The following is a 12,163-nucleotide window of genomic DNA, read 5'->3' as shown; positions in this document are numbered from 1 at the left end:
CGTTCCTTATAATATATTTAACTTTCAACCTCTTTTTTCCTTACAGGCTGCGTCTCTTGGACGTGAACCGAGTCCAATGGAGCTGTTTGTAGAGACGCATGTGCGGAGTCAAGACTGCCAAAAGGGGGTGCAGCAGTTCGTGGACAACCGTGCTCAGCACTTTGTGGTATGTTCGTTCATTCATTTTATTTTGTAAGTTATTATTTTCTTGAATTGCATCTTGAATTGCATTTGATGATTTTTTTACCGATGGAATTTTCAGGAGACCTATAATAGCCGGTTGAGGGAGAGATATGGGGACAATCCGTCGACCCATCCAGATTTCGATCCAGATTTGTGGATGGAGGCGGGATCGTCTGGTGGACCCGATAAAAATAGGGTCTACGGGCTCTCCAACACTACGGCTGAAAACTTGCGTTCGACTCGTAGTGTCTCAACTGTTGGAAGCTCTCCATCAGTATTGAACACCCAGTCTAAGGAGTTCATTGCGTTGAAACAACAATATCAACAACTACGAATTATGATGAGCTCCGTCAAATAGTCATGGAGATGAGATCAAAGATGGGTGACGATACTTGTGCAGCTTCTTTTTGGCCGTATGGTCCCGGGAACAACCACCCTCCTCCTCCTTCAGCTCCGCCGCTATTCTAGTTTAATTTTGTTTTTTAAACACATTAAATTTGTAATGAATATTATTTAACATTACTTTTATATTTTTAATGTTTAATCCATTTTTATTTGTTTATTAAGGTTTTTTACAATTAATAAATTATTTCTTTATATATATTTTAAATACCTACCGACGGATAGTATCTGTCGGTATTTCACAGAGAGTTGCCAAACAATTACCAGCCATGCCATCATTACCGACGGATAGTATCCGTCGGTGATTAAATGCAGACGGATATACCGACGGATAATATCCGTCGGTATTTCACAGAGAGTTGCAAAACAATTACCAGCCATGCCATAATTACCGACGGAAATGCCGTCGGTACTTACCGTTGAAATTTCAGACGGATTTATTCCGTCGGTAATGTTCCCGCGGGAAACTTTTTTTTGGTGCGCGCGTATCCGTCTGTAAGACCGTCGGTGTTCCATCGGTGGGTGTTTTTTTTTATTTGCGACAGACTTAGCGACGGAAATGAGAGTTACCGACGACTGTTATACCGACGGACATGTTCCGTCGGTGAAGCCGTCGGTAATTATTTCACCGACGGATTTCATTGCTTTTACCGACCGAATTAATCCGTCGGTAAAACTGGATAATGTTGTAGTGATTTCTGGAGAAAAATAAATTAGTTTTGCTAACACTGAACTTCTGACCTGATGCAAACACATAATTCGTTCAAGCAAGACATGATTTTTCCCATTTGATTAGTGCTCGCTTCTGCAAATAACATCATATCGTCCGCGAAAAAAACATGTGGGAGATCTTCGGACCTGTTGTGCTTACTCGGAAAGGTTTCGAAGCTCCAGCTGCAACCTCTACTCGGTAGAAATCGAGTTGACGGCCTTGATTTTTGCTCAGCCATTGTAGAAACTCTTATAAAAAGAAAAGAGTGCCTAAAACATAACTTTGGGGATTCTTGTGCCACAAATAGGCCCAAGTCAAAGATTCTGAGGTAAGCATGGGCTACACAATCCAAAAGACATTGTTTTCCAACAAAGCAAACCCCCAACATCATTCTATATGTGATCTTTGTAAACAAAAAACTACTTGTCCATGAAACTTCATGGAGAAAATCCCACTACCAATTCAACAATGTCCATCTGCAGATTGTTCCATTGTTCTTCTTCTGTTTGGCATATTAATTAATAGCCTATATATATATTACAAAAAAGAAAAAAAAAACGTCCGCATAATGGCTAAGCAGTGGACTATAAAACTATGACGAATTAGGACCTCAATTTCTTCTTATTTGATTATTCTGTGGGCACCCTTTGGGAAGTGGTTGAAGCCATTACAAAATGCTTTGGCACTTTATAGTAAATATTTTACTATAAATGAATATATCAAATGTCATTTAATGGGCATTAATGTGTTTTTTGTTTTGCAGTAATGTATCTCCAAATTGAAATACGTGACAGATTATTATTATTATTATTATTATGCAAGAAAACCTAAGAAAAAGAGAGAAAAATGTTGATAGATACTCAAGCATGCCTTCAATATTAATTTAGTTTAATATTATAAAATGCGTGAAATGAAGATATTAGATAAACAACATAATAGAAGTTTTAATTAGTATGCATTATTTAAATTTTTATTATGTCTTTAAGTGTATTCATTTTCTATTTATTATTTTTAATTTCTACTATAATAAAAGAATTAATTTTCAAAAATGTCATTGAATAATTAGAAAATTCTTTAATATAATTTGAAAACAATCAACAACATGAAATAACATATACTTGAATATTCATTTCATATATAATTTGAATAATAGTAAAATAATAAAATATTCATGACTCATTAGAGAACATGTATGTTCTAGTTAAAATGGCTTGTTTAGCTGCTTTAGCTACAAAATAAGGAGCTGGATATAGATACTATAAATTAGGATTTTAAATTAATTTCAAACATAAGATAAAACGACATGAAAATTATAGAAGTAATTTTCGTTATCAAGACATTTGTTAACCAAGAAATACTAAGATAATATCTATATTTATATAACAAATTAAAAAAAGATTTATTAAAAAGATAATAACAAATTAAATACTAAGATAATAGCTGTGGGGGAAATTATTAAAAAGATTTATTACTATTTTAAAATAGTTAAATTAAACAATTTAAAAATAATAGAGATTATATTAAATAAAAATCTAATTAAAAAAATAAAACTAATCATAAATAAAGAGAAGGCCATGAGCTGTGTTGCCAACTAGAGGTCTAGGCTTGCATGCTTGGTTTAAGAAGTAAAAGTCCAAGCGTGCTTGGTCATGGAATTTTTATTTAATTTTCTAGAAATTAAAATAAATATCCACTAAAGTTGGCAACACTTAAGTTTTGAACGAGAAAGTGTATTTTTTAAATTGAAGTCCTCACTCTTTATTTATGCTTTTTTTTTTGTTTTAACAAAAAAAACATTTTTTTTAACAACATTGTTTTTTTAATAAAATCTCAAGACAATTAAAATAAATATTTACAAGAATTCTAATAATTTAAATTTAAGAAGGGAAAATTATTAGTTGAGGTAAATCTCTCATTTCGTTGTTCGTTTTCTTTCTTTTATAAAAAATGCCTTCTTTATTAGTAACAAGTTATTTTAGCAATATTTATGTAAAAGATAAAAAATGATGAACTCATGAAAACTATATAAAAATAAATATTAAATATTTTATTCTTATTGATTATTTATATGCAATTTGTTGATTATTAACTTTCTTGTCCTATCCCATATCTACTTGTTACATATTATGCTCATATAAAATTATTTAAAAATTTATTGAAAATATAACAATTAAAATTTATAATCTTATTTAAAAACTATAACATACTCAAATGATTTTTTAAAAAGTCTTTTAATTAATAATTTTAATATGGATTTATTTTAAATAAAAACAAGCTTTTCAAGAACAAAAAGCTTGCCCCGCCTCAAAAGAAGAAAGTCCAGGTATGCTTGGGCCTAGACTAAGCTTGTATACCTAGCACTGTTATTTTCAATTAAAAATTGCAACAAACATTGTATTGTTTGCTGTAATAATTTTTTAATAAACTCCAATGTCTCGGAAATCAGGGTTGGGTTTTTTTATTTTCAAAACTTAATTTTAAGATTTCAATAAACTCATTCTCAATTTAAAATATCCTCTAAATCACTCTAAAATAAAATAAAATCTATCCAAATAAAAAAAACACATTATAATTAAGGTTATAATTTGTTTTTTCCAGTATGCTTCAAAGGCGACCCCATCCATTAAACTCTCATTAGCTTATTAACACTAAGATTAACTTTTATTATGGCCAGACTAGAACTGACTAAGTGTGTGTTTGGTATTGCGGTAGTGGTTATGGTTGTGTTTTGAAAAAAATTATTTTATAAAAAGTACTTTTAATTGAGGTTGGTTTGAAAAAATAGGTGTTTGGTTAAAACTGTGGTTGAAATTGAGGTTGAAAAAAAGTAGTTTAATGTGTTTGGGTAAGAATGCTTTTGGAATTGAGGTTATAAAATAATTTTAAAAAATATATATTAATATTGATGGTTTTAAATTTAAATATTGTAGAATTAATTACTCATATTACATTATGAAATAAATAATAATTTATATAAAATATTTTTTATTATTCCATTAAACTATTTAATAATACAATTAAATAAAATATTATCAGGTATAAAATTGATATTATAGTGCGAGTGAATTTAATTCACTCTATACTAGTTTTTCGGTAAAAAAACATTATTCATATCACAGTGCAAATAAATTTAATTTACTCTAAACTAGTTTTTTTAAAAAAAAATATTAATAAAATTAACACACACTAAAAAAAAAAAAAAACCTGTTTTAACAGTGCAAGTGAATTACACTGTTCACGTGAACAGTGCACTTCTCCTGCACTGTTCACTTGAACAGTGTACCGTGTACACTGTTCATGCTAATTGCATTGTTCAGTGAACAGTGCAATTAGCATGCACAGTGAATGGAAAGCAGGATTTTCCTGCTTTTCATTTACAACATTTCAGCCGCAAAAATCACGTGGGACCCATGTACAGTAAATTAATTTTTTTCAAACGACTGCAAACTGCGTTTTAATTAAAACGCAGCCGCGTAAACAAACGGACCCTAAATGCTTTATCTCTTCTCTCTTAATATTTAAGAACTAAAATGTGAAGAAAATAAAATTTAAAGTCAAAACTTTAAAACCTTAAAAATAAAGATCAAATTTTGGGACATTAAAACTTTAAGGACTAAACTAAAAGAAATTTTTTTATGTTTATTTTAGTGCTCATTGTTTTAATTTTTTAACTATAACATAAAATTCTATTTTGTAAAATTGAATTTTAATTCATTTCTAAAATATAAAACTTGCCAATATAACATTGGTGAGTGAAATTAAAAAGAAACAAAGTTCAAGTATTGTGTAATTTTTAGAATTTTTATTTGGCTTGATTTTAGAATTTTTTTTAAGTGATTAGAGGATTCCTTAGTATATCTAAACATCTTGAATTCCAGAAATTATCACCAAGAAGTTGCTGCTCAGTCAGGAAAATTCTCAATGAATCTGACTGCTTTTGAAATGGATAATACACAGGAATACATCCTTCATGAACTCAGGGAAGATGGAATCCAATCCTATTGACCAAGTGACAAACGATGGGATCATTTATATTATTAAGACGCTAGAAAAAGCTAGCTTAGTTCACACATTAGCCATCGGCTGAAATCATACAATTACAAACGAAGACATCAACAACACTTATTCAAAATGATAGACGTAGAGGTTGTAAGAGAGCCAATAATCATTTTTTCTTGGCGATGAACAGGCCCCATCGCTGCTCCCCAGATGAACTCCTGATCAGCTTTGCCTTCCATCCACCAACTATATCATTATAGTCCCCCTGGAATGGATAATGGCCAAGTGAGTTGCCTAAAATTATAGAAAATCAGCATCTAAGAATTCGGGATTAAACGAATGAAGGTATACTCACTTCGGAAAAGTCGTGGATGAACTCATCCTTGTCCTTCTCTATAGCATTTAACTCCCTTTGCAGAACTTTGTTGAACTGAAGACAGAAGTAACAAAATAATTCAGATTTCGAAGGCCGATTAAATACTAAATCAATGACGATACAAGGGAATGGTTGATCTGTGGCAAACCTGATCAGTTCGGTCCTCTGCAACGACCTCATCAAAACCAGCATCCCTAAGCATCTGCATATCATTCATAACATGACAGACATTTTAGGAATTGGGAACCAAAAACCACATATCTGGCAACAACAAATAATTTCAGATGCAAATATACCTGGCCATATGCTTTTACATCATGAAGATCATATCCTCTCTGTTTAATGTACTCGGCGAATTCTGGTGATGGAGTTCCATCACACTTGCAGTAATCACTGATAAGTACTTTACCTCCAGGCTTCAACCACTTGAAGAAAGATCTAAATAATGCAGGTTTGTCCTGAGACATGGTAGTTCATGAAGTAAAATTAATCAAGGATAGGAATAGAGGCAGACAGGCAGCTTCTAACAATACAGAAAATTAAGCGCCATGCAAAAATTGTAATGACTTTCTTTCATCACTCGGAGTCCCGAAACGTTCACATAAATCAGGTTTTATGCAGGTCAAGGAGCCTGTGTTTTTCAAGAACAAATATAACAGAGTGGAAAAATTCTATCCGAGGAACAGCACTGAAAGCAGTATCACAAATTGACCAGTAACTTCTAACAAAACAGAAAGAAAAACTGCGTGCTGCCAAAGAAAGCCAACTCTCCAATCTTCACAAATCAAAAGCTACTTTGCAGAAACATCTGATAATTCTTACTTGAATGTGCAAAATGGTGTCACGGCTGTAGATAACATCAAATGTGTTGTCAGGATATGTCTTTGTAGTACAATCAGCAACTTCAAACTCCACAGAACATTTGAGCCCAATGGCACGTTCAAGGGCAAACGAAATCATATTTATGGAGAGGTCAATGCCTACAACCTCCACATCAAAGTTCTCAGCCATGTAAAAGTCACCTCCCCCAATCCCACAGCCAACATCTAGGACTTTCTGGCCAGGCTTAAGATCCAGTTTTCCCACAAATTCTTTAGTTGTTTCTGCACAGATTCAAATATGCATTTAGAAACAGTAATGCAAGAATAAGAAGAAGAGATCAACGAACTAATCTGATAGATATTTTAATATTGAGAAAGAACTTTTGCATTGAACTCTTTGAAAAGAAATATATTCATATGGTTAGGCCATTAAGATAGTTCACAAAAATTTTCCCTTGGTATGCTCAACAAGGAAAGGGGTGAAGATAGAAGCACATTGTCTATGCAGGTGCTTGGCTTTCAGGTTGTAATTTCAAACTTCGTAGAAAAGGGCAACTTATAGCTTTTTCCCCCAACTGGGAAGGGGGAGAAAGAAAAGAATGGAACGGTAGCATACCAATTCCTCCTGTACTCACATAACCTTGTCCAAAGACACGCTCATAACGTAATATGCCATTGGATTTATACTGAACATTATCTAAGAATCGCTGGAACCCCTTATCCTCATATGAACTAACTTTCTGCCATATCCAACAAATCTGCACCAAGCAAGTATTGCATCATGTCAATTAACCCATCTAATTAAGCCTCAAAGGAACAAAATCAAATGATCTAGTTTCATTGCCTGATTCTGGTTCTTTTTGTTTTTCACATAAGCTGAGATGCATTTGCAGCCAACAAGAGAGAGTTCGAAAGAATCTCCAGACCCATCACGCGTATGGCATTCTTTAAACACCTGCAATACAGTATATATAATGTTTACAAAACTTCATGAAGATCTTGTTAGTTATTGCTTACAACCTATAAGGTTAACTGAAAAAATGACCACAAATCACCTATATTGAGGGAACAATAGCCATTAGGAATCATCAATCTATATTCATTTTATCTCCTGAAACTTAGAATCTTACTGGTTCAATAAACATTTGAACCTGAGTGGTGCTATCATACATAGTATAACACATATAAACAATAATTTTCTAGCTCATCACACATGTTCAGTTAACAAAACGTGGAGTCCTTTCAAAGAATATTTCAACAAGAATCAAACCTTCGTGTAGAATCTGGGTTCCCGGTAATGGGTTGGGTTGTATTTTCGCTTAGAATCTCCAGATTGATGAAAACAAGACTCTCTGAAGAAAATAAACCCATCAACCTTCACCCATTTGACCATCCTTTCTACCAGATTCTCCACCTGCAATCCATGTTAACAATACACAAGAGACAGAGTCGTTATCAGAGTTGTAGAGAAGGGTACTAGAGAAAACTAACTTGCAACCACAAAGACTACACCAGTTTCAAAGAACAAGAAGACGCCTGATGAACCATCACAAAGACTACAAAAGAAGGCATTGAGAAAATAACGAGCCAAGGAAAAAATTACACAATATTTATGTAGGATACTTCATATATAGACTGGTGCAACCTTAAGCTGAATTACTAGCAAATCCATAAGCATATTGTGAAATGAAATAACAAGTAGGAATAAGGATTAGGAACGTTCACCTCTTTGTCAGAGAGATACATGAGAAGCCAATTTGAGAATATCAAATCCACCGACCCCTCTGAAATATTCAGATCTGGGGATGTCACATCAGCGCACATAAACTTGACATTCTTATAGTGTCCGTTGATATTTTCATTCTGCAATTAGAAGATAGGGGAAAGAAAATATGATAAAACTCGAACAGAAATCTAGAAATAACAATATACATCCAGTTCAACAGGCATAAACAAAAAGCTCTTTCTGTATATAAATATGGAGGACCACAGTCACCTTTTTTATTGCACTCTCAATGAAGTCCAAAGCCACTACTTGGCCAGCCTTCTGTGCTAATTCCCCTGTGAAACGGCCAATACCAGCTCCGAGTTCCAAAACTGTTTTTCCTTCATAAGGTGGAAGCAGAGAAAGTATCTGTGCATACCCCCAATTAGTAAGTTTCAGAAAACTATATAAACCATAACAGCAATCAATGATCTAAAAGCATTAAGAATTCAAAATGAAGATGCATATTTATCAATGAACTAACAATATCATTTTAACGTATTTTGAAGAACAATATCTAAAGGAACAATTTTCTGTTAAAATTTACATTAAGTAAACAGGATTGGGATTTAAATCAAACAAAGAAGCAGTAAAGAACATCTGAAGCAGGGATCTTGAACGATCATTTTACAATTCATTGCTCCACAATTAATGCTGCCAAATACCAATGTACTAAACATTAAGTAAACAGGATTGGGATTTAAATCAAACAAAAAAAATAAAATTACACACACAACATTCCCATGTACATATTAAAACAAAAGGGAAAGGAGCATTTTTTGAAGCAGTAAAGAGAAGTGTACCTCAGGTCTTTCTTCCTTGTCAAGTTCAGATGCTTTCGAGTCAAGCATCATTGCATTCACACTCAAATCGGAAATGTTATCCATCCAATACTTCTTCTGAATATCGCGTTCTTCCACTGACAAACCCAGAAACAAAAACCAATGTAAGTCCAATCTCGACGTAATGCACGCCATATATATAATCTCCAAAACATTAAAAAAAAAAAAAGTGACAATACATAAAATAGTAAAAAAAAAAAAAAAGAGGGGAAAGCAAGCAAAACCAAAAAGAAACGATTCTTCAAAAAACAAAAAATGGGTATCGTACCATGAGTAGCCATTGTTGAAAGGAACTTTCTTTAACAAGAAGGAAAAGCAAAATGGGTTCTCTCTTCGAGTGTTTTGTTTAAAAAGAAAAGATTTTGAAAGGAGATGATGGTGATGTAAACGAAAACGAAAACGAAAACGAAAACTTAAGAACCCTCGACGGCAATGCAAGATTTTGAAAAGGTCCTGGATCTACGGTCATAAGCTCTGCCTTTCTACTGCATCACTTATTTGCTATGCTATAAAACTCTCCTGCGATGCTCAGCTTGGGTTTCTGATACCTGGTATGTGTGGGTTTTTTATATTGATAAACCAGGGTTTTTTTAATATACTGCCTATTTTGGCTTATTGCATGCATGATGATGCCTCTTATTTACTTAATAATTAATAGCTATACTTTATTTTTGGGTTAAACAACTACGTTTGCAAAGGACATAATTATAATTATATAATCTTTATTAGGCAGTCTTGAAGTTAAAACTCTAATAATTATATTCAAAATTTAATTAAAAAAAAAGAGCCATGTCTATTGGAATATAGAATATCTACATAAACAAACAAGAGTGGATATATATATATATATATATATATATATATATATATATATATATATATATATAAGATCTAGGATCTAGCAAAGTATAGTTTATTTTTTATTTTTTTAGTGTTATAATTAAATTAATAAGTGGAGCAAATAAAATTTGAATGATTGATATAGGACAGATTTAAAGAGTGTTTGAGAGTGTGACAACAGTTGTTTTATCAATGTTTTTTACTTGAAAATAAATTAAAATAATTTTTTTATTTTTAAAAAATTATTTTTAATATCAACATTAATCAAAAATAAAATTTGAATATTGATATGAGACAGATTTAAAGAGTGTTTGAGAGTGTGGTAACCGGTAATAGTTGTTTTATAAATGTTTTTTACTTGAAAATAAATTAAAATAATTTTTTTTATTTTTAAAAATTTATTTTTAATATTAACACATTAATAAAAAATATAAAAAATTTTAAAAAAAATTTAAAATTTTATGGAATTTAATTATATTTGAAACACAATAATAAACGTGGAATTAACCTTTCAGATCCCACAATGATTCGAGGGACCACTTTAAGAATCTATAAATATTGTTTTTATCCGAAAATAGGGGGAGAAAGTGAAGAAAACGAGTGCCTATTGGAGGTAGACTCGGTGAAGCTGCGAAGGGCCAAAGAGTGAAGTGAATCTGAAAATGTATTTTGTTGATGGTATCACGTGAGCTTATAGAGCCACTTGCCACCTACCATCAATTATTACTTTCCTAATCTGTCGTTGCTACGTATCCATTTCCCCCTTTTTTTTTTTAAATGATTTTTTATTTAAAATGATAATAAATTAATAATTTTTTTATTTTTTTATGATTTTAATTTATTAACACTGCAAATTAAAAAAAATCATTTTAATGTATTTTCATCCAAGAAATACTTCTATAAAAACATCATATAAACACATTCTTCATCAAATAACAAATTAATATGTTTTCTAATTCGCAATTTGTGTAATAATCATCTTTTCATCGAATCAGCCACCATTGCTTTGAATATATTGATAAAAACATGATTTTTTTCAATATTTTTCATAAATATGCTGTGATGTGTGTGAGCATAAGTGTTTTGTTAGTAGAGAATGAATAGATAAAATTGAAAATTCTTATATATATATATATATATATATATATATATATATATATATATAGAGAGAGAGAGAGAGAGAGAGAGAGAGAGGGAAGTGAGATTTACAACATGAATGAGAATTCGCGTACGTATCAAACCAATAAATCATCCTTGTGGGTTTAGTGATCATCAGATCATCCTGGTGTTATTTTGCTAATTTGTAAGCTCCCCATGTCATTATGATCGATTATTACTTGGGATTGTCGGTAATGGTGTGATTTACAGAAACATGTGGTGTCTTAAGGATGAGCACAGTTCATCAGTTCCTGGGGAGCTAGGGCCATCATGGCTGAAGCAAGGGAACGGTTAGGGCAAACTCTGAGGGGCAAATTCTTGCATAACGCAGCCATGGATGATATATATTAATCCAGTTGCGAAAACATGAGGATAATGAGGTAAGACTACGCTAAGAAATCATCATATGTGTAATTTGTACGTAGTTTTTTAACAGCCAAAGACGATGGTGCACAGCACCTATTGAAAGTGTTTCATCACTTGACCCGTGAACACAGAGAATTATTAAGGATAGAGAATGAGGAATCTCACCACGACTGGCCGGCGGTGGAGTTGAAAAGGGATCTTCAGTGGCGGAGTGGGTGGAGGACATTGAATCCTATGGATGAAAGAAGCAAGATTCTTCTTCTTCCTTTTGTGGAGAAAAAAATAAATAAAGAAATCAGCTGTGGTTGTGGCTTGGAAACGGGTTCATGAGGGGCCTCTTATAGAACTGATTGATGTCGTGTTCAGTGAGTCCGTTGCCCCTTTCCACGTGATCATGGGCCTAGCCTCCAATAATTTGCACACAGCATAAAGATCACTAAAAGTGTAACTTTTTATTTTCAATTATTATTTTTATGATTTTAAATTGTTTTAATACGCTTTTTATTAACAATAATATTTTATAAATAATAATAAAAATTATTATTTTAATATATTTTCAAATAAAAAAACATTCTAAAAACAACTATTATTATAATTTTTTTATACTTTTTATTGAGAAACAAAAAAATATTTAAGAAAGGTGTGGTTGATATGCACATCAATGATTCAGCTTTAATTATTGATATTTTAATGTTTGTG

The 12,163-nt window shown here is 32.0% G+C and overlaps 1 protein-coding gene across 2 annotated transcripts; it reads right to left on the bottom strand.

Annotated features, from left to right (window-relative positions):
* Positions 1–5,298: 5,298 nt before the first annotated feature.
* On the bottom strand, positions 5,299–11,777 carry LOC7462495 (phosphomethylethanolamine N-methyltransferase). 2 transcript variants are annotated; one of them, XM_024586338.2, is made up of 12 exons: positions 11,630–11,777; positions 9,062–9,177; positions 8,490–8,627; positions 8,219–8,356; positions 7,764–7,907; positions 7,338–7,448; positions 7,110–7,251; positions 6,495–6,775; positions 5,969–6,130; positions 5,821–5,874; positions 5,652–5,726; positions 5,299–5,561 (listed from the first exon to the last, which is right to left on the bottom strand). In XM_024586338.2, exons 1-12 carry the CDS (start codon positions 11,688–11,690, stop codon positions 5,463–5,465), a joined length of 1,521 nt encoding a protein of 506 aa, XP_024442106.1. In that variant the 5' UTR covers positions 11,691–11,777; the 3' UTR covers positions 5,299–5,462. The 2 variants fall into 2 exon arrangements, with proteins under 2 accessions (XP_024442106.1, XP_024442107.1); XM_024586339.2 differs by lacking the exon at positions 11,630–11,777 and adding an exon at positions 9,369–9,658.
* Positions 11,778–12,163: the final 386 nt, after the last annotated feature.

This window comes from Populus trichocarpa, chromosome 15, assembly GCF_000002775.5.
Source record: "Populus trichocarpa isolate Nisqually-1 chromosome 15, P.trichocarpa_v4.1, whole genome shotgun sequence".
Taxonomy (NCBI): Eukaryota; Viridiplantae; Streptophyta; class Magnoliopsida; order Malpighiales; family Salicaceae; genus Populus; species Populus trichocarpa.
Note: the sequence above shows the minus strand (reverse complement) of the source record. Positions and strands in the feature narration are given on the sequence as shown.